General features: G+C 36.6%; 1 protein-coding gene across 3 annotated transcripts in view; it reads right to left on the reverse strand.

The window, feature by feature from the left end:
* Positions 1-6,715: 6,715 nt before the first annotated feature.
* The window catches only part of LOC115626525 (Down syndrome cell adhesion molecule-like protein 1 homolog), a 149,938-nt gene continuing 132,455 nt past the window's right edge, over positions 6,716-24,198 (reverse strand). For 2 of the 3 annotated variants that reach the window (XM_030521904.1, XM_030521906.1), the window contains 5 exons: positions 22,257-22,394; positions 17,757-17,921; positions 16,891-16,950; positions 15,388-15,474; positions 6,716-8,425 (listed from right to left, as the gene is read on the reverse strand). In XM_030521904.1, the coding sequence (XP_030377764.1) occupies positions 7,617-8,425; positions 15,388-15,474; positions 16,891-16,950; positions 17,757-17,921; positions 22,257-22,394 (1,259 nt within the window). In that variant the 3' untranslated portion in view covers positions 6,716-7,616. The remainder of the gene's footprint in view (positions 8,426-15,387; positions 15,475-16,890; positions 16,951-17,756; positions 17,922-22,256; positions 22,395-24,198) is intronic. The other variant, XM_030521905.1, reaches the window with a different exon arrangement.

Below are 24,198 nucleotides of genomic sequence, written 5' to 3' on the forward strand. Positions count from 1 at the left end.
CCCTATTTACCGCCTGTGGTTTCTTTATATTTTCTCATTAAAGCCGGGCTATGCCTTTTTAAATATATACTTTTATCTAATTTATTTAATATATATATATATGATTGTTAAACATATAATCACAAATAGGGAATGAAAAGATCGGATCAGTCCTGGAATATTTAATATAATATGAATGGAATATTTAAGAATACGAGTCTAAATTTGAGCATTTAGTTAATTAAAAATTCAAATTTATATGAAATACGTATCCTATCCGCTTCTCTGTAAATTTAAAAAGCAAATACAACAAAGAAATGCTCGATTAATTGCTGAAAAGAAAGAAAGTGCATTGCTATTGGTTTTCAAATAACAACAAACCTATTTGCATATCTATTAATTTTGATGACATTTGATCATTAAAGCTTAAATAGAACGGCAGATCATAGCATAATTTTATGGGGTGGAAATAGGAAGGGTACTTGCCAACATCATCGAGTAATGTTTTAGGAGTCCATACACTGTTTACTGTTGCAAGTCAGTCTAAATAACAAATTGAAAGTATTGCCACATGGACATACTTACATCAACTGTGAACATATTGAAAAATATAAATACGAGTATCCTTGTTGGCAGTGCAGTTTAATTTAGAGCCACCATTGCGGCACTAATTAGTTGATAAATGTGCTTACTTCCACAGGATATTGTGAGCCGTGCAGAATGTTGAAGAAGGAAATCGTGGCTGGCAGTGGCCCAGAATGGAAGTAATGTCGAGGTTGTTGCTGCATTTGGTTGCATTTGAGCTCCCAGCAGCCATTTGGCAACACTTTCCATTGTTTTGTTGCAAACAAAATTTTACATTTGATTTTTTCACATGTTTTTCTTCTTTTTTTTGTTGCTAGTAATTTGCCGCTTGTGCTGCATTTGCCAGCGATTATGTGCTCGGCAGCCGCGTTTTGTTTTCTCTCTCTTAGTTCTGTTTCTTGTGGCAAATTGCAGAATTGCTTTGTGCTCGGCTGCTTTTTGTTCCACATATGTACATATGTGTTATGCTCAGTGGGGCAGCCTGTGGCGCTTTTGTTTTGCAGCTTTGCTTTTTGTCTGTCGTCCTTGAAAGTTGCTGCGTGATGCCTGGCTGGTGCCACACATAATGTGATTACATTTGTAACAATTTCTTCTGTGTGTGTGTATGTGTGTGTGTGTGTGTGGGGCAAACAAAGTTTTGCAACACAGCAGATGTCACATGTTAAATGTGCCCTTTTAGTAGACACGCCCACGACATTTGTACATTTTCAGCATCTTTATACCCTGTACCCGTAGCTAAAAACAGGTATATTAGGTTTATGCAAGGTATGTAACAGGCAGAAGGAAGCATCTCCGACTCCTTAATGTATATATATTCTTTTTATCAGCATGACAAGAGAAATCGATCTAGACATGTCCAGGACTGTCCGTCTGGATTCCGAAAACGTTTGAGCGTACATTAACCAATTTTGTAGATGCTCCTAGTCCCTAGTCTAAAAATAAACTCGTAGCTTATGTTATTCTTTTGATTTTTAAAATCAACATAAATAAAACTTGGCACAAGCAATTTCTATACAATTATCTACTCTTGTTTCGCAGCAAGAAACAATCATGCTGGGAATAAATGCAGAATGTATATTTAAGGAGGAGCTGTCGCGAAGCAGTTTCTGTTTCTGTCCACTTTCCGTGGGAAATAATATTTCAGCATTACCGCCTGGAAAAAAACGCAAAATGGAAGAGCACAGGCAACCCTCCATGCAGGAAGAAGAAAATTTGAAACCAGAAGAGCGTTGGTTAGAGGTTCCTAATCAGATTCGAGATGCGCTTAAGAGGGCTAATAATATACATGCCGAAAGGAATGAACTATTAAAAGAGTACGTTGCGATTCTATCCAGAAGTAAGAACTAAAATAAACGTATATTCTATACGATTTAATATTAGGAACACGTGTAAGTAAAATAAACTAAGTTCTTTAAACGTAAATGCATTGATTTTAAACCGACTTATTTAATCGATTTTTGATAAAGTTTCGTTGCTTATAGGCATCCTGGATTGTCTTCAAAGTTGTTGAGCGGCATAAAAATTTTGGACACCGCCTCTTCATCGATATCATCCTCCTCAGCCGTATCCTCGTTGATTTGTATGATGTTGTGCAGCATACAACAGGCGCTTATTACACAGTTTGCTGTTTCCGGTGTTTTAACATCTAAATATTGCAACCTGCGGAATCGGCTTACAAGCAGCCCGAACACCCGGACTATAATCGAATGCAACACATTCAATATTTTATTGTACATCTTATTCGCATACGTAGTTAATTGATTCGTGCTATCGTGTATAGATAAATCTACTTATATGTGCATATATTGTTTAACGTATTTATTTGTTTGCTTTTACTAGTTTAGAAATATTTTTTTAAAATCAATACATCCAATTTTTATGATTAAAAACTTACTGCTGTTCGGGAGAGCAGCGTGAGCGCTTTTTATTTATTTTTGATTTTATTAATTTTATTTCATTAGTTTAATTTTGAAAAATGTACTATTTAAATATCTGCAACTGTTTTATTTATTATTTAATAATTACTATTTGAACGCCGCTGCGGACCGGCTAACTATGTGAATTGTAAGTAAATAAGCTGTAAGTAAACAAGCTTAAGTTGGCCGCACATCAAATGTAAACAAATGTGGGTTCTCCTGTTGGCTGCATTTGAAATGTAAACAACGCGATCTTTGCGGTGCTTTGCGAAAACGTAAACAAACTGAAGTTGGCTGCACATCAGGCGTAAACAAATTGGGGCTCTCCTATTGGCTGCACTTCAAATGTAAACAACGCGATCCTTGCGGTGCTTTGCGAAAACGTAAACAAACTGAAGTTGGCTGCACATCAGGCGTAAACAAATTGGGGCTCTCCTATTGGCTGCACTTCAAATGTAAACAACGCGATCGAGACGTAAACAAAAATCAGCTGTTCACATTAAAAAACAAGCAAAGCAGCTGCCTGCTGCCCATTTATGTTCGCCTGGTAGATAGAGTCGCTTTATGCGTCGTTTAAAGGCCGATTTGGCCGGTTGCGAATTTAATTTTTCGATTTCCATATGAAATAGCTCCATTTCGTTTATATATACACCAAGCCAGCATAAGTGAACAGCAGGTAAATATGCCGCCATCTGAATTAAATTCTGTATGTAAGCAAAACGAAAAGTAAACAAACTAAAGTTGGCTGCGAATATATTGTAAACAAAAGCGATAGTTGCGGTGCCTTGCGAGACGTAAACAAATTGGGGCCCTCCTATTGGTTGGGCTAGATGTAAACAAAGCGATCCTTGCGGTGCATTGCAAAACGTAAACAAAAATCAGCTGACCCACTTTAAGTAAACAAGCAAAGCAGCTGCCTGCAGCCCATTTATGTTCGCCTGGTAGAGTGTGTGGATTTATGCGTTTAAAGGCCGATTTGGCCAGTTTGGGATTTAATTTGATATGAAATAGCTCCATTTCGTTTATTACTACACTAGGCGAGCATAAGTGCAAAGCAAGTAAACAACCCGGTTGGAATTTTAATTGGGAATGTAAACAAAACCAAAAGTAAACAAACTGAAGTTGTAAACAAAACCGATATTTGCGGTGCTTTGCGAGACGTAAACAAATTGGGGCCCTCCTATTGGTTGGGCTAGATGTAAACAAAGCGATCCTTGCGGTGCATTGCGAAACGTAAACAAAAATCAGCTGACCCACTTTAAGTAAACAAGCAAAGCAGCTGCCTGCAGCCCATTTATGTTCGCCTGGTAGAGTGTGTGGATTTATGCGTTTAAAGGCCGATTTGGCCGGTTTGGGATTTAATTTGATATGAAATAGCTCCATTTCGTTTATTACTACACTAGGCGAGCATAAGTGCAAAGCAAGTAAACAACCCGGTTGGAATTTTAATTGGGAATGTAAACAAAACCAAAAGTAAACAAGCTGAAGTTGTAAACAAAACCGATATTTGCGGTGCTTTGCGAGACGTAAACAAATTGGGGCCCTCCTATTGGTTGGGCTAGATGTAAACAAAGCGATCCTTGCGGTGCATTGCGAAATGTAAACAAAAATCAGCTGACCCACTTTAAATATACAAGCAAAGCAGCTGCCTACTGCCCATTTATGTTCGCCTAGTAGATGGTGCGGACTTGTGTCGTTCGTTATAAGGCCGATTTGGCCGGTTGCGAATTTAATTTTTTCGATCTTCGATATGAAATAGCTCCATTTCGTTTATTTATACACCAGGCGAGCATAAGTGAACAGCAGGTAAATATGCCGGCTGCGAATTAAATTCTGAATGTAAACAAAATGAAGAGTAAACAAACTGAAGTTGGCTGCACATCAGGCGTAAACAAATGTGGGCTCTCCTATTGGCTGCACTTCAAATGTAAACAACGCGATCCTTGCGGTGCTTTGCGAAAACGTAAACAAACTGAAGTTGGCTGCACATCAGGCGTAAACAAATGTGGGCTCTCCTATTGGCTGCACTTCAAATGTAAACAACGCGATCCTTGCGGTGCTTTGCGAAAACGTAAACAAACTGAAGTTGGCTGCACATCTGGCGTAAGCAAATTGGGGCTCTCCTATTGGCTGCATTTCAAATGTAAACAACGCGATCCTTGCGGTGCTTTGCGAAAACGTAAACAAACTGAAGTTGGCTGCACATCTGACGTAAACAAATTGGGGCTCTCCTATTGGCTGCACTTCCAATGTAAACAACGCGATCCTTGCGGTGCATTGCGAAACGTAAACAAAAATCAGCTGCTTACATTAAATAAACCAGCAATGTATTTGCCTACTGCTCATTTATGTTTACCTGGTAGTTGCTGGTATAAGTGTCGTTAAAATACCGCGGCCTACCCGGACAGTGCAAACTTGATGACGTATGTTATTTACAGCGTGCCCATTTCTTAAGCAATATATGTAGTCAGAAAAACGTATATAATAATAATAATTATAATTATAGGCGTCAGATATTGATTAGGTAACTGATTTTACTACTCTGTAGCCGTATATTTGGTTTGCTTTTAGCTTGTTTTATTCCTCAAGTTTGCTTGAGGCTATGGTGGTCTTCAAAAGTAGCTGCTTAACTTCTCAGGGGTTTTGTTATAATTTAATTGTTAAATTGTTTTTTGTTTCGAGCTTAAGACCACAATGCAATACGCTGAAACGGTTCAACACAAAATTATTCAAATAGATTCGAAAATATTCCAAACTTACCTTCATTGAATAACGAAACGAAACGAATTCAAAACATATTTTTTATTTCATTTTATTGTTGCATACATTTACATACAAATATGTCACATAGATATGCTATAACTTAGTTCATATTTATATAGATATAGCTCTATATATGTATATAATATATGATTTAATAACTAACTATATATTTAGTTTTAAATATATAGTTAAGTAAACTAACTCTTAGTGTCTGCTATTCTTGTAAATTGTATTTTGTTTGAGCTTCTTTATGCTTTTTACGTACGTCTTAAGAATACGTAGAATTCAAGTTTTCTTTGTTCTGTAACAGCAAATATTTGTTTTCAGTTTGAAGAAATAAACGCTGCACAATATCGGCATATTATATATAATTATAAATATGCTCTATAGTGTTCAGTAAATATCTATATAATATCTTATTTATCCAACATTTCAACATACAATTCAACGTTCATACGTTTTAGCATTTTCTTATGTACAGACTTTGAAGCAAAGCTTGGAATAAAAGTTTTTTATACGATATCGGGTTTATTTCTCGCTGCTGTAATGGTTGTATATTATGTTTTTTATTTTAATGGAATTCTTTATACACAAAAGTTGATGTGTTTTTGCTACATATATACAAAGTTATTTTCATTAATAAATTGCATTGTATGAGTAATATTTTTATTTACATATTTAAGCTTTATGCTCAATTAAAAAGAATAGCTTAAAATACATAAAGTATTAAAAAATTGGTAGTCGAAGTATGGGCAGAATTGTATTCCTATTTCCTACTAACATCTTCAGAATGAAATAAAAATTAAATTGTATATAACTGCAATGAGTACAAAACGTTCTCCACTTGTTAAAATAACTGTTTTTAGGAATGAAATAAATTGAAAAAAGAATAAAATAGATATAAGTACGCTTCACATTACTACCAGATATATTTTTAAATTGTTATGGTTTTACTTGAATAAGATGTGCAACAACGCTGCACCTTAGGCTCATTTATTTAAAGTTATACTTTATTTTCTAATATTAAAGAAAGACTTTCAATATAGAAGAATAAAATAACTTCTGATTTTACTTCTTTAGGCTCTGTTTCAAATTCTAAAGGTTACTTAAGTGGGATTTTAAAAGGAAGCATTAGTTTCGATCGGTTTAATGTGGGCGGAAATTATATATGAGAATATTAAACTAATGTGCAACTAAATTCTTTTTTTAAGAAAATATACGTATGAAGAGTTGCAACACAAATGGGCTTATGAATAAAATGAAATCCAAATTAAATTGAAAGCAATTAAGTTGAATTTAATACGAGCTGCGTATTAGCAACGTTTTACTTGCCATAAATCTATTTATTAAATGTATTTAGTAGCAAACTTATCGCTTACTAATATTTGACTAGAATTTAACATATTTAGCATAATTTCTGTGTTTCCTTTTTTGTTTTATTCTCGCTAAATTTACTATGTAAATTCGCTATGTATTATATAAGTACATTCATCTAAATGCAAATTTGATTAACAGTTTTTGCTTCCTCTATAACGAATTTATTTTAATTTACGGCTTTTTTTTACACCGTGACCTGTTTTGCATAGAAATTTGCTGCTGGCCATTTGATTTGAATTTATAGACACACATACTATACGAGTATACTCGTATTTCCAATTTTTGCATATTTGTGCTGATTTGGAAACTAATTGTTTGCATGCCAAATATTTTTTCATAATCTGTAGGCATTGCTTTGGAAAGTGGGTGATTGCATGAGAAATGTGGCATTAATTTATTTAAATTGATGTAATTGAACATTTACAAATATAAACAATTTAGTGTTCGAGGGAGGGCGGTGGAAGAAGTTTATAGTGGGGGGGAAAACAATGCACGAATTTAAAAAACTAAAATTCTCTGTTGCTGTTGTAATGAAAACATAGAAACGGCATTAGTCGTGTAAGCATTGTATTTTAAGTTATAGTATATGTATTGATATTGTACATACGTCTATATGTTGTATAAACAAAGATTGACAATTAACAATGGCTTATAGTTCGCTCATGTCTTGGCCTTGCCTTTTTCTTCATGAGATATCTTAATAAGCTGTCACTCAGAACCGTTGCCAATGATTACACGATTTTCATTTTATGCTCCAGCGTACAAACATATCCATATCTATATCCATATCTATGCGTGTGTATGTATTGTGTCTAGCTGCTAGACTTCTTCAATTTTCTGTGTTGCCTCTCACTCACTCTGCCTGTCAGCATTTGTGTGTATGTGTCTGTGTATTTGATTTTATTTTCTACGACTGCTAACAGTTTGCTGTTGTAGCTGCTTCTGCTTCTGCTGTTGTTGTTGTGCCCTAAATGAGTTTTTTGCAATTATTTGATTTCATCTTGAAAACTTTTTAAAGCAAAGCACATCAAATGTTTTCGGTCTTGTTGTTGTTGCTGCTGCTGCTGCTGTTATGCTTCTCGTTATTTTTGTTGTTGCTGCTTTTGCTGCTGACGTTTTTGTTGCCCTTGTTGTAGTGGCGTAAGTGTGTGCTGCTGCTATGGTTGTTGCTGTGGCATAAATTTGCGCCAACAAGGCCGCAACATTATTAGCCGGAATAGTCGAAAATGTTAAACGTCGACGGCGACGCCTAATAGAAAATGCGATGTGTTTCCCGATAAAATGCAATAGCAACAACAACAACTTGGGCATAACAGTCGCGGCAACAAAAATATCTGCTAATATTACTATGCAAATGAGTAGACATGATGTTGATGCTGTTGCCGATGCGGGCGCATGTGGCGTATGAGCAATGTGAATTGTTCGTAGCGAGCGTTGCGGCCACGTTATATAGTTAGTGTTGGTGTTGCTGTTGTTGTTACTGTTCCACCAGCTGCTATTTATGTTTAGCCTAGTGCTGACAAGAGTCTCCGGTGTATAGAGCCTGTTTTTAATATTACTCATACGCCACCAGCAGCCTGACGATGCTATTGTTGTTAGTGCTGTTGCCTTTGCTGTTGCCGTTGCCTCCGGCAAATAACTCGATAAACGTTTGAAAATCCCAAATGATTGCGTTTTAATGCCGCGCATTATTTTACCAAGTAGATTATGCTGTGCCAGCGAGCCTGCAGAATTGTGAAATGCTCCGGGCGGATTACGCACGGGCGTTTGATTGTTATCGCCAGCTTGGCCCATGCCCATGTTGCCTGTGAGGAAGACAAAGCAAAAAGAAAGAGAAGCGAAGTTAGTGAGTGAGTGAGACTGTTGTAGTAATCAGTTTTGCGGTTAGTCGGGTTTATATTTTCATTTATTTTTGTGCTTGGTGCGCGCGCGCCTGCAACCAAATGGCATTTGATATATTCGTATTCGCATAAGCATTCGATGCGAGCATAAAAGAAAATTGCTGTTGGCTGCCTGCCTGCCTGCCTGCCTTCACTTGCCAGCCAGGCTTTGTCTGCCTCTAAGTATGCTATGCATTTAATAGTTTTTCTCTTTCCTGTGTGCGTGTGTGTATGCGTGTGCTGTTGCTTGTTAATGTATTGATTTCGTGTTGCGGCCAATCGAGGTGATTTTAGCTCGATGGCGGCCAATACAAGCTATTGCTGCAGTCGATAAAATAAGAATTGCTGTTGCTGCCACTGTTCCTTAGTCTTTGCTGGTTAACTGCAGAGAAGTGAAGTGAAAAATTGTAAGAAACGAAGGAACTCCAAGCAATTCTAGTTTCTTTGATATTGCGTATGATCGGGGGACACAGCTATATAGTACTTGTATAAACGAAAAGCACAAGAAGAAAATTCATTTAAAAGAGCAACACAACGTTCGTTTGCACTGCAGCAACTGCAAAGTAATTTAATTTAATTTTTTAGTTTAGGTGCAGAAAGATAGTTGCTATTGGTTACTAATATATTTAGCCAGCAGGGAATTAATCAATTTAATTTGAAATGGAATCTAATGGGAAGTGTGTATCATTTATAAATCTGTAGTTTCATGATCTGTGGAAGATTCAAGTACAGGTTAAAAACAAATGAAAACATCTTTACACAATAACAATAAACCGAAAGCGTCAGTATGGGAAATAGGGAATGAGCTTTGTTGTTTTTTGTGGCCAAATACAGTTTCATGGAAATTGAGTTTATATGTTATATTATATATGAAATTGAATCTTTTTAGTTTAGGGCATCCATGAGTTTAATAAGCATATGTATTTATTAATTATAGTTTCACAGTGATAGGAAATTGTGGGCCTAAAATAATATTTGAAAGAAGTAATACATTTCTAGTTATTAGAATACTTATTACTTATCCTGTTCTAGTGTTGAATTTTCTTTATATATGCAAGTTCTGGCAGTATGTTTATAGCACTGTCCCATTTTATTGTCTTTCACCAATTCTGACTGACTGCTAAAGTAATATTTATATCAGTCATTTTAATGCACTCTTAACCCCACAGCGTTTGTGTCCCTGCATGTTGACATGTCACTCCGTTTCTGTTCTATTTTTTACGTCGTCATTGTGTGTCTTTATTGCGTCAATACATTGAGCGCTCTGCTTGGACAGCGATTACTTGACAATATTTTACCGTGTCCAATGCTCCTGCGTCTTTACAAAGCAACTCGACAGGCGACAGTCGACAGTCGAGAGTGGCCGCCACTGCCAGTCAATGCACCCCGCCCCACAGCCCCACACATGCCATTGCCTGTCTCTGTCTCTGGTTGATTGAGTGCGTGGCGTGCGGTTGCCGTTGTTATAGTTGCTGCTGTTATTGTTGTTGTCATTGCTGGTTTTTATGCACGTCATTGAACGCACTTTGTTGACCGCATGTCAATGTTTAATATATGGCTGACACAGTGGCTAAAAAGTACTTAAATTTTAATCGGCTGTGAGCAGACACTTAACTTTCAAATAACTAGTTGATTAAAAAATATGATTGCTCTGGTAAATAAATGCTCTGAAATAATGATATACGTAACAATAGTTTCTCATTTCTTCATCTGCAGTTAATGGATAATGGATAGTAATGGACCTCTTTTTCAAAATTCCTATTCTAGAACAAAGAAAGTATATAGTAAAGTTTCATATACTGGTAGTTTTCTTCCTATCTACCGTTGAAGTTGTCTATTGTACTAACAACATATACCGGAGAATATATACTGTTGATCCACAGAACTCACTTAATCTAAAAAGCTACAAAACGTATTGGAATCATTGAAATGCTGAAAACTAATCATACATTTAAATTAGTAGTTGTTAAAGAAATGTATAGAAAAGCACCAAAATAATTGACAGCTCCTTTCCTTTGAGCATCAGAAATAAGGTGTTGAGGACATTCATTCAAATCTCTATTATTTCTATACATGCTCTGCAAAAGGAATGCAAATTATCCAAACATAGAAATAAGAAACAATAAGTTTTCAGTATTTTTGCTCAATTTAGCATCACTCCCACACCACTGTGCCTGTGGTCTGGTCCACAATGTTTGTTGTTATTTCGGGCGCTAGGCTATTAAATATATTTTATCTACTTTTAATCTTTTGGCATTTGGCTTTTCATCAGCTAACGTCATAAATAACAACAAAGTGGTTTTTAAGCGCGTGTTGCGTTGATTTTCCCCCATAGCTGTCTGTAGTTGTTGTTGTTGTTGTTATGTCTGCTGATCCTGTCTGGCCGCCGGCTAGTTATACTGCTAGCGTTCTTGCTGTTGTTGTTAAATGCCAGATTCCAAGTCATAAATAAAAAGTGATAGATGCGCTCAAACACAAATAAAGTTGCCAAAGCGGCCAAACAGGCCAGACTTCGCATAACTTAAAGCCCAATATTGTGGCCATGAAGGCCGACAATCACACTCTCCCACACACACACACACACTAATACATACATACATGTATAAAAATGGTAGACAATATTGTTGACTGCGTACTTAAAGCTCAAAGCCCCAAACAAAGCATGAGCGGAAATTCGTATGGCTTTTTGATTGATGTCAACGGAATAAGCGGTATACATATGTGTGTGTACAAATTTGTGTACAAATGTGTGTGTACGTGTGTGTGTGTGTGAGTTTGTCAATGCCCGCATTTACAACGCTTGATTGAAAGCACATTCAGAAGGTGTCAGACCAACATGCAGACAATTTTGATGGCATATTTCATTTGATGTCAACCAATAAATATTTCCCTTTTGCATTCCCTTCCCTTCCCATTTCATTTCGTTTTTTTTTTATAGATATTTTGGTTGGTTGGTTTCCATTGCCGTCGTCTTTATTTCCTGTTCCCTTTGTTTGTCTGGCGCTCGTTTTATACTTTATTTGATATTTTATTTATAAGCTGCAGAGCAAACGCAAAGGAAAAAAGTTCAAGTGAAACAAACCAGCAAGAAATCAGCATCAAAACTGCCAGTCGGCAATCAATCAAAAAAGCATTTGCGCTCAGTTTGTGGCAGCAACATTTTGGTTTCAATACAAAATTGATTTTTATTTTAAACACTCGTACATATTTATCAAGTTTTTTTGTTTATCTGAGCAACGAGACCGAATCAATATTTATAGTTGGCACATATTCAATAGAAAAATGTTGTGGTAAATGAAACTAACTATTGAAATTGGGAGAATGTGAAAGATGAGTTGATTTTGTTGATTTTTATGTGCAAACAAAAACTCCCATTCAACATAAAAATACAAACAATCAGAAATACCATATATGTCAGAAGTTAAAATTAATTAAATATTTTGGAAAGCTTTTATCTATTAGCAAAAAGGCAATCGTTTTTATCTATATTTATTAATGGAGAGCTGCGCCGTTTGCAGGACAGATGATAATCATCTTATTGCTGTAATATATGCAAATAATTTAACCTAAAATCGGGTTAAGGTCTCAAGGATATTTCAATTTTCAGCATTTATCTTCCCGAGTTAATTTAATAATTTACTTTATACTGCTGTTGTTAAATTATTAATCGGGTAATATTCTTTCCTCCTGAAGATGTGAAGAACTGAATATTTTAAAGACTTCTGTATAACTTCTTGATCATCAAGCATACTCTTCCTTATTGTTGCTTGATCAAGTGGTAAGTTTTGAAGATGCTTTGGTTGTAAATGAAGTGAAGTGTGTTAACTATTTTCACAGCTATTGTTTATAGTTTATGATTTCTTCTTAGCTATTTTAGTCAGGTTTTTTTTAGTTTCAGTTTGCATATGTTTCAAAACAGCTTCTATTAAAGCCAAAGGTGTTTTGCTTGTATTTTAAAAAAAAAATGAATATGTTTATAAAAGTCTATTGTCGAAAACTATTAAAGAATAATTGGAATTTTAAAAAGGCGAGTCATAGTTCAAAATTTGTTGCTGTACAATTTTGCAATTTTTCTACAACTCTCAATGTTTATTTTCTTTTGCTCTTACTAACTTAATTATATGCACAAACTTATGCACTCTGTGATGCTAAACTTCAAGGGGAATCAATAAACTCAACTCACACAAACACAAACACACACACACATACACGCACACATTGAAATATGCAATGAAGCAGCATTTTATCTCTTGGTATCTTTTACTGTTTGTGCACTTTGGATATGCACGCCTGACTGCATTTGCGTGCCGGCTCGTCCATCTATTCTCCACTCTCTCACCCGCTGACCATCCAGCCTACTCGCCCCGCCGGCCCTCCTGGCAGCATAACTCAGCTCAGCTCAGACCGGCTCAGCTCAGTTGCAATTCAGTTCGGATCATTTCGGTTCGGGTTCATTAGTGCAGTCGGTTGAACGGCATTTTACGGACGCGTGCCTTAAATAATTGCATTTAAAATGCATTCGATGTGTAAACCCAATATTTTTACGGCTTTCGCCGTCCACTCTTTTATTTCTCGATTGGTTATTGGCGTTGTATTACAATGTGCTTTATTAAAACCGCATCATATGCGACAGACATGAAAATGGCGCAAAAATTGCAAACTTCACATTATGTCTAATTTTACGCTTATTTCTTTTTGCATTCCCATTTATTTGGTCAACTAATTTGCGCGAGTATTCCAATATCGTTTAGCCGCCATATTTGACAGTGAATAAAATTTATACCCCGACTGAGCGGCACGTGACATGCAAACATACAAGCCTATGTGTGTGTTTGTGTGTGTATGTGTGTGTCTGTAGAATCATGGGTCTGTGTGCATTGATATTGACAACGTCACAATGTCACTGTCAATCAACATTTTGCTAGTTTTTATGGACATTTTGTTACCATTGTTATTGTTGCATTTCTCGATTGACGGCGCTTTTATTGCAGCAAATTTATTTGACTGGAAAGAAGAAACAACACACACACACACACACCTAAATATTTCAAGTACGTTCGAATATGCTCTACCTAGTAGGATAAAATGTCCGTTCTTATTTATTTTATTTTTAAGATGAACTTCTTGCGATTGTTACTTGTTATATTTGAGATGAAAAATGATACCTTCCTTGAATACGTACGTTTACTTCGGATGTTTGTTGTTTGTCAACTGATATGAAATAATAAAAGCATAGCTGTTATTCCATACATTAAGAAATATTGGTAAAGTCTTGTGTGAATCGTATTCTATTGTTAATACATTGATTATGTTTTTTTTTTTTAATTTACAAGTAAAGCAGCTTATATTGAAGTTTAAGAAATTATTCAACATGTATTATCAATTAAACTAATGTAGCATTGAGATTATTGAATGAAGAATATTTAAGAAAATAATATTTTAATAAAACTTCTGAAGACGTGGAAGAAAGGGACGAATTGAAATGTGCGGATTGAATTTGTGTTGGAATTCTGTTCTGACATACTTTATGAGAATTTTATAATCAGAAATTAAAACAGCTTTATTTTAGTGAGTTCTAAATTCAGAAGGAGTATCGCGTAAGACGATCAGATACCATGCAACCAAGGCCTGCTGGGTAAACTGAATAGCTGCCTGTATATATGAATGTGTGTTTGTTGTTGTGTGTGTCTGTTTGTTTGTATTGGTTGCTAAAACGCCCACAAGCATGACAAACGTTACGGCATCGACTTAAATGTCTGACATGCATTTCGGATGAACATGAAAGAGAATACAAATAAAATACAGCACAAATTGCGGTTGGTTTTACACAGTGGCTGCGTTCTTTTTCTCATACCTAGGAAAGTTTTTGTGGCACTTTTGTATTCCACGAATTTGAATGGGATTTAGGTAGCATTTAGAGCTCGTTACCAGTATTGCCTGTGCTCTTTTGTATTCAAAGAATGTCAAAGATTCGAAAAATATGAAATACATAACAAAATTAGGACATTACCAAAAAACGGCCACCCATTAAAACTCGAAATGCAACATTTTAATAATGCTTACAAAAAATAACAATACAATCATTTTCCTAACAAAGTATGGTACTAATAATAAAATATTATACTTATTCTCTAGTCCACTCTGAACGCTATGACTTTAATGTGAATAAGGCAAGATAGGATCGATATATGTTTGCACCGATATTGCTTTACTACCTCTGCAGACTCCATCAACATTGCTGTGCCTTTATAGTAGTGTTCGAAATTAATTGAAACTGGCAAATATCTTGTAAATACATAATTAGGAAATTGTTTGGGAATGATTACAATGCACGGTAAAAGTGCAATTAATTAGTTGCTTTGCGCTTTGAATGCGGCTCTGCATTAATATAAGGCCACGACAAATGTAATAAGATTTATTTTCCAGGGACATTTGCGAACAGGAACAAAACTGTCGCGTCACTTAGCGCAAAGGATATTTAATTAATTTTTAACATTCACACTAAACACTCAACCGCACAAAGGCGATGGCAAAAGTTGAGGCCACGGTGATGATGGCGAAATATTCCGCCATCACAAGCTTTGAATTATGAAAATGGCAGCGCACAAGGACAACATGAAGATTGCAGGGCGTGGAAATTATGATTACGAGATCACGTGGCGGGAGGCAGCTACAACAACAAAGACGACGAAAAGCACGACGGCGACAACGGCGACGACGCACTTGAAATGTGAATTACATATAAAATAAATGCAAGAAAATATGAAAAGCAAATGCAACAGCGACAGCAACAGCGGCAATGTGCAAATTATGAAAAAGTGCAGCGGTTGCCATAAAAAGGTAGCCAAGTAGTCAGGCAGCCGCTATTCCAGGCATCAGGTACTTACCTTGTGCACCGTCACGCCACTCCTCAACCCCGTAATCAGGCAAAGCGTTAGCCGAGTCAAATTTATTTCTATGACGTCTCTTGCCATCTTGTTTTTATTATTTTTTTACATTTTCAATGTGCAGTTTTTTGTAATTTTATGCAGCGAGAGTCAGTCAGAGGGAGTCGTCGTAGTTGTGGTTGTTGGGAGAAACAACAACAACACGTTACATGGTTTATGGCATTAGTAGTTGTAGTTGTTGTTTGGTTGGTTGTTTGGTTGTTTGGTTGTTTGGTTGGAGGTTTTTGTTTTGGTGTGAGGCGTAACATGAAAGAAATGTATATATATAAAGAATTCATAAGTAGTGGAGAGAAAACAACAACAAAAATCATATTAAAATGAATATACATATAGACTGAAGAATGGTATGCTAGGTGTTTTTATTTATTATTTGCATTTATTTGCATTTAATAACAGCCCGTGCAGACAAAAAAATCGCACGAGGGGGCAGGAAAGAAAGCAAGATATGAAAAAGTTGCATGCAACGTGATACTAGCTGGACGTTGAGGCATGTGGGGCTGTAAAGGATAAACAAAAAATTGACGTACATAGTTGACATAAGGCGTGTGTTTTGGTAGACGAGGGAAGTGCTTTGTAACTTAATGTTTCCTCAATGTCTTCTGCCAGTTCTTTTTAAAGGAAATTACCCTTTAAGTAAGCTTTGCTTTATATTGATTAAGTGTTTATTTCCATGTTTATTGGACAAAGTCATGAGAATAAAGCTCTTCTTTAGCTCTTTAGTCTTCTGAATTTATAGTCGAAGAATATTTGATTTGTTATTTTGGAATGGGACAACAAGTTTGCTTCCACAATTTTTATCTTCACCTATGTCTATAGAAAATTCGGAAAAAGGAATATTTCTCTTCTAAAAATAAAAGCTAACTATTAAAATTTAATTGTGGATCGTTTTTAATTGCTTTAAATTCTTTTGGATATGGTTTGCAATTAGGAACAAACATTTAAGAAGAGCTTTCAAGAAATACTAATTAGTTGATTCCTCTTATTATTTTCCATATCATAGTATCAGTATAAATAGCAATACCCTTAACGCTTCTTGCCAAAGTGTATTTGTATTGGACAGTCTAAGAAACTTCGTTCATATACTTGTATTCTTTCTGTTAGGTGCAGGTGAGTTGCTTTTGCAGTGCATAAAACTAAAAAACATATCTTTGGTGAGTTATTTAATTTGTGAAATGTCAATTTATTTATACGAGGTTGATTGCGTGAGTGATGCCGAGTAATAGATTAAATGTCAGAAACTTTAATTGAGAATTTAGAACGTGGCATTATAGAGATTTTTTGTGAGGTTGATTGCGTGAGTGATGCCGAGTAATAGATTAAATGTCAGAAACTTTAATTGAGAATTTAGAACGTGGCATTATAGAGATTTTTTGTGAATCTAAAATAAAACGGCTGACTGCACAAGTGATGGAAATTCAGTATTCAATTCAAATAAAAACTTACCATAGCTTCGATTCAGCATAGCCATCTCCGAAATTATAGCAGTTGTAGGTGTGGGCATTTCTATAAAAAGAAAATACGTTAAAAACAATTTTGAAGCATAAATAATTTTTCAATTGGATTTAAGATTAAATGTTTGTTCATTTTTGTACAATTTTGGCATATACTCGTACTTTAATTTATGGATTTAAGAGCTTTGATAAGTACTCGAAAATAAGGTAAGAATGAAATACAAATAAGAAAGCATCGGAGCGGGGCATCATACGTTATGCCTCTTCTGATTGTGAGGGCTGGTCGATCTGATCGTTTCCCAGCTACGCTTGAAGTCTGATGTTTAAAGTGATGTTTATAAGTAGAATCTGACGTGGAAGTTAAGGCCTTTAAGTGAACATAGGTATATCAATATTCTTAAAAAGTTGCATAATTAGGCCAATACTTTTGCTATGAGATTAGACTCTCTATCCACTAAAATGTTGATTCTATAAATGTATGCTATATATGAATTATTTTAGTACCATTAATAGCTTTCCTTAGTGTTTAGGTACTAAAAATATGTAAAATCTAAAGCCATCTCGACTTCACAATTAAGCACTAATGGAATGGCTCAAAGAGTCCGACTGCCAACCGTATTTTACGGCACTCGTTAGCTTAAAAGCTTTAACTTTAAAATTCACATATTGCCAGCACTGGCTGTGAGTAAAAAAGTCTGGACATGTGGCCATATGTGTATTCAACAGCTGCAACATTTTACACACCACATTTGCTGTTGCATATAAACTAGGCAAATGTGACATTTGTTTTATTTCTGAAACCCTAAAAATGAAAATATATGTATGTACATATAGAGTGCATATCGATGCGTCACTAACCGTCGAGCTTAATGTTGCCATCGGTTTCGCCCAGCGAGTTTTTTGCCACACAGCGATAGGTGCCGAAATCGTTGGGCCCCACAGAGCGTATTTTTAACTTCATGTATTTCGTATAACCGCTGACAGTTGATGTGGTCTCGTATTTATCGCCGGCGCGTGAAGTGTCTACAAAGAGAGAGAGAGAGAGAGAGAGAAAATGGAGAAGGTAATATTTTTTCGAATACCGTAAAATGTATGTCGCGAATGTTGAAATATGGCCGAGGCGATTGGTCCGAGCAGCTGACTTGACAACTTTCCCAAACGTTTGTTCAGTGCAGTTGAGTTTTTATTCGTACTCGTATTGAAGCGCCAAAAAATTCAATTAATTAATGTCACGTGCACTAGTGACGCAAACTAATTACGCAAACAGTGCCTGAGCGTGTGTGAGTGTGTGTGCATTGCATTACGTATGTATGTGTGTGTGTGTGTGTAATTAAAACTGCCGCAGCCCCGCTTCCATTGCAACCCTCTTCTGACTACAACTAAAACTTTTCTCATTAATCAGTGAAAATCTAAAAGGAAAAAACTTTTTGTTGTGTGCCTGTGTGTGTGTGTGTGTGTGTATGTGTGTGTGTTTGTTGGTTTTCTGCGGCTTTAATTTCGTTCGCTGCTGGCCTTTGTGTACTCGCATTGTGTTGCCTACTTTTAGGCGCTGCCACGCTCTCTGCAACTGAAAATGGAGCGGCAGCAGTAAATAGCATTAAATATATAAACTTAATTTCACTTTGATTGTTTGCCGCAATGTAAGGCGATATCGCATGTTACTCATACGTCATGTTGTTCCCCATGCGTTTGTATGCATGTATGTATGTGTGTGTCTATGTGTGTGACAAATGTCTTTAGTTTTTGGCAGCCAACAGAAAACAATTTCCCTTCGAACGCTTAACATGCATGGCTAACATTCCTTTTGCCATGTGGCCTGCCATTTTTATAGTCAGTCACCTTTGTGTCGAGCCGCTGCGGCAAGTTGCCAGATATAAGCCCGTCTGACACGCAAATATATAATTTTACCTATAATCAGCAGCAGCAGCAGCAGAAGCAGCAGAAGCAGCTCCAGTTGCGGCAGGAACAGCATATGCAATATTTCTCCTTTCTTGCTTTGTCGGCACACGGAACTTTATACTTTTGATAATGCGAGCGCGACATAAAAAAATTTTGGGTTTGAGGCTTTTAGTGCAGAGCATGGCGCTTCTTTTTTCTAGCTTTGATATATAGCATAAGCCAAAGACATTTTGAATACGAGGGCTGAACAACTGATAGTTCAGTAATGAGTGTTGCCATAAAAATAATACAATAGACCTAATGGAGCTAGTTAGTGAAGGCCCATTGTTTCTATATGGGCTTACTTAGGTTAGAAATGTATAAATATTTTATAAAAATAATATTTAAATAGAAAAGCTATACAAAACAGCATGGGTTTTTTCCCATATTTTCTACATATTATATTTTCTATAGCGAGCTCAAAGAATAATTTTAATAGTTTTATAAAAATGATGATATTTATGGAACAAAGCTAGTTCCAAGGCATATTTCAAATGTTTTGGCAATAGGTAAATATATTCTGATTTAAATTGCATTTGTTTCTTAAATTCTTGGAAGAAGGTTAGCCCTATATGTTCATTATTGATAAAAGATAACTCATTTTAGAGTCGGCGCTTGACTCAATGAGACTCGTATATCCACAAAGTCGCCATTCCCGCTTTGTTGTTCTCCCTGGTAATGGCACTACTTCGATCTACCCTCTCGCCTCTATAAACAATGCTAGAAGCGAAACGCGCTTTGCGCTTAAAATTTATTACCCAACTTTTGTTTGTCTGTTTGCCATACATCATGGCTCGGTCTGCTTTGCTCGCAGAAACAAACATTCGGGAAAACGCACATTCATATTTCAGGCGCAGGCCGTGTGTGGATTTCTCTGTCTGAGAGTCGCAGTCGCCGCCTGTGCGTGTGTGTATACGAAATGTCCTTGCAGTGGTTGTCGCTCCTGCAGACAAAAGCTAAGCATAATTTGGCAAGCCATCGAGCGTGTGTGAGTTATCGAACAAACAAAATGGCATTTAAACACAAAAAATAATGTCACTCACATCAAAAATGGACGTCTATATTTAGCACATGGGTCTAAGGAACACGAACATAAATACATATGGGCTCAGACATGAAAAGTATGTATAATGTTATAAAAAAAAGCTCAAGTTTTCAAAGCAGGGAAGTTCACAAAACCCCTTTTTCAGGCACTAGTGTTCGGTGGAAATAGCTGCCAATGGGATGGAATCGACATTTGGAATATTTAGGACGCTCTGATCACTTAATTGCAAACTTTTTGATGAGTACTCGTAGGTCTATGCAGATGCTGTATGGGAAGCAATTGAAGCGCATGTTTCACACTCCATCATTTACGAACACACACACAACGGCACACTCACAACGGCTATTATTTTGTGTAACATTTTTGGCCACTGCGGCGAACGCAAAGCGCGGATTATAGGTTGAATGTGGAAGCTGGCTGCTGCAGTCTCGTCAGATTTGACGCATGCCGTTGCATACTTTTCGGCGCTTTACACATCATTTTAATATGTGTGTGCATGTGCATGTGTGTGTGTGTGTCTGTGTGTGGTGGCATGTGTGCTCTTCTGTATGCTGATGTGATTATGTTAAAATAATTTCCGCTACAGAATAATATTTTTCACTAGATATTTGCTGCCTTACTCCCCCGGCGCCCTATGGCCAACAAAGTACTTCACAAATATGGTCAAAAATATTTGCGGCTACTGCCAAACAGTGCTCCACATGGCATTTCTGCATTCAAATTGTTACATTTCATTTCAATTACCGCATATGGCAAATGATTCGCTTTGTTGTTTATTGAATTTCCACTCCGTCAGTTCTCGGAACTCATCGTCCGAGCATAATTGCCACGACACGAGCACTGGCACACAATGCCGTCTATTAGTTTTCATTATTTAAATTTGGATAATATATATATATAATTTGATGTAGCTTTGATGTGCTGTTTTCGGCTTTGTGCGCTCTGCGGTTAATTAAAATTATTTTGTTTTTCAATACTGCAGGCCACAAATAAAATTGGGCAACGTATGTTTAATTATTATCAAATTTTGAATTTAAAGCCTGTGCAGGTAATACGTATACGGGTATTAGTGGGCTGTGATTTAATGGCAAACGATTACAGATAAATATCCAAAGTATCAATATCAGAATATGAAAATTATTTTCCTGCAGCTTTATTTTGTTCATAATCATTTTTGTGGTGAGTATTTATATCTCATTTGAGGACCTTTATGGAGTGAAATGTCTCTTGGAAGAAAAACTGGTAAGTCTATTATGTGAAGAGAGATTTGTAATTGAAATGCTTTGCTAAAACACATTTGCACAAAAATAAGATGGGAATCATGGATATCTTTGGGCCTACAATCGGAATAATAGATGTGATAAATGAGATAAAATGCTTAAAACAACTCGCCAGGGCTTGTTATTCTCCCGACAAACTCAGAATTGAAATAAATTTAAAGTATTTAATTAAGAAATTCAGTGGAATTTTTCAATATTGTTCGATTTTTCCCTTAGAGTTTATTTTATTCATCGTGTAACGGGCTTACATTTTTTTAACAGCGGCTTCAACTCAAATGCTTGATAACGTGCATGGGAGTGTTTGTATGTTTGTGTTTGTTTTTTAAGCTCTCCCGTGACTCACGAATTCTATAGCAAGAATGCGAAGGAGTGTGTTAAAAAAAGTAGACCAGGCGCCTGTAAAACAATAAAACACGCAATGGCCTCATCAACCGCCATGTCATTGTCTGCTCGCGTTGTTATTGTTAATATTGTTCATCTTGTTGTTGCTGCTGCTGCAGTTTTTCGCAGGAAACAACAACATACGAGTATATGTGTATGTTGTACATGCCATAGCTGTTGAAAGTTTCTCGGATCTCGAACAATTTTACGGACTTTTTAATTTTTTGTGCATTTTAAATGACAGTTTTCCGCCTGCCGTTGCTATGTGGAGACACGCTGGCGACTGCTGAGTCCGGGACCTGGCCAGAGCTGCATGTTGATTACATTGTAAGCTCATTTACAAACGCTTTTGCAGATAATAAAGATGGCAACAATGAACTGCTGCCAGCTGCATCGCACAGTGGGTGACACGTAACGCTGCTCTGTTCGCGCTCCTCGGTCGAAGCTTTTATTGCATTTTGATATTTCTGCAGGGTTTGACAATGGCAGCCCACAGCCACATCCACACACAGAGACATATAGATGGATGGGGAGAGGGGGAGAGAGAAAGGCAAACAATATGACGGACATTCCGGCCACGAGACGTTGGCTCTGGCATATGCGCAGACAGACTGATAGATTTATTGCATTATGAGAGCTCTGCATCAGTGCTCTTTGTGCTCTCCAGCTTTTCCAGCTGCCTGGCCATTGATTTGACTGGCGTCGTCAACTTACCCGATATAATCATGTCGCCGCGTTCGGTTGTCCAGTAGTTGATCGATGCCGGATAGGCCTCCGTATGACACTCAAGTATGACATCTTGACCCAAATAGGCGCCTTCGAGTTGATTGGGTATGGAGAGCATGGGTGGAACTGCCAAAAGAATATATGTTTCTTAATCAATAATCAAGCAATACAAATTAAAGAACTAGGAAATCGAAAGGCATAAAAAGAAAACCAGAATAACATGAAATTAATGCTTAACCTACATATTGAACCATAATTATTTGAGATATAGTATAATTTGAAATTTGTAAAGAGAGAGAGAAAGCCCCTATCCTTAATTTATTGTTTTTATGAAATGGCGGTTATTGACAATTTTATTTGTCTCTGTTTATTTTATTTCTACCACTGTGGTGAATATTAAATCGAACATTGATATAGCTCATCTGTAATTTTATTTTGTGCAGAAAGATTCAAATAAATTACTTCAAATTATGTTCCATAAACTATGTTTAAAGAAGGGAGCTTACCCACGTATCAATAATATTGCAAAACTATGGATAACAAATCAATTCCAAACAGCTTTGTTGTGTTAGAAAACGGTATCCTTGGATTTTACTAGTCCTATAAAAAGCAGCGATTCGCGACATTATATTTTCCCCATTTCGATTGCATAATTTTAGTTTTTCTTTTCATTTTCAATCGATAATACTTTGCGTAATTATTATCTTTGTGGTAAACTTTGCGCTAAATCGATTCATTTTAAGCAATTGGGTGCGGAGTTCGTAAAGGCTTATTCATTAATTTATTTATTATCGTACAGGGCTCTTGAATATACATATATGTTAATCTTAAAACCACTATAAATGCAATTATAAAATGCCAGACCAAATCGCTAGAGTCTTTTAAATCTGAATGCATTTTCCATCACATTGCTCAGCAAATTAAGTTCAATATTTTACTTTTCTAAGCAACATACTTTCGTCTCATTATTTTCGGAAAACCTGATAAGCCTACAGTCAATATCTTTTTTCACTCTGTTGTTGCTATCGTGTCCCAAAATAAAATTTCAGTACAGGTCACATAATTTTCGCGTAGAGTCGTTCATAATTTTCGCAGGCGCTTTACGTGTGTTTACAAAATGCTTTTGGATTAAAAGGCACTCAGCCGTGAGAAGCGCTGCCTGTGAGCGTTTGATTGTGTCTGGCAATGTGTGTGTGTGTGTGAGATTTTGTGCGCATGTATGCGCGATTGTGTTTGTGTGTGTGTGAATGTGTGTCAATATGCGTTTCGGTAACGTAACAACAAAAGCTGCAACGCACATCCAACGCGCCTGCCGAGCGCACAGGGCAACGAATAACACCTGCTGACAAACAAACAAACAAACAGAACTACCACACACATGGTGAAATGAGCGCAGTGGACACACACACACACACACATATGCATGAATGCGTAGTCACGCACAAGCATGCAGGCACACACACAGTCATTCGCGATAGGCACACAGGTAAATTAATTTAACGTGACTGCAGTTTTGGTCGCTTTTGGCCAAGAGTCAGAGCCATAGCCGTCGCCAATGTGTGCCAATGTTGAGGACACGCTGCGGTTATTGCCCCAAAAGCAGAAACAACAAACGACAACAACAACAGCAACTACAGGGCCAACTCTCTCTTTGTCCCTTCTCTTCGATAGTTTTGTGTGTTTTACGCATTAAGCAATGGGTTCGGCTGCCCTGAGCCTGCATTAGAGGTCCCTCATTCTGTCGCAACTGGCTATAAACATTGCGGAAGGCTTGGTCCCAAGTGAGGCATATATCCCCCTAGGGTAGAGATGGCAAGTAATCTCTCTCTAATATATTTCATTGCAGGTTCTTCTAAACTCTACAAAAATCACAAAACTCAACAGATAAAAACAAATGAAGATCTGGTTCTTGGAAATATTTTTGTTATTT

The sequence above is a fragment of the Scaptodrosophila lebanonensis genome, unplaced genomic scaffold, assembly GCF_003285725.1.
Source record: "Scaptodrosophila lebanonensis strain 11010-0011.00,11010-0021.00 unplaced genomic scaffold, SlebRS2 tig00000085-arrow-pilon, whole genome shotgun sequence".
Classification (NCBI taxonomy): domain Eukaryota; kingdom Metazoa; phylum Arthropoda; class Insecta; order Diptera; family Drosophilidae; genus Scaptodrosophila; species Scaptodrosophila lebanonensis.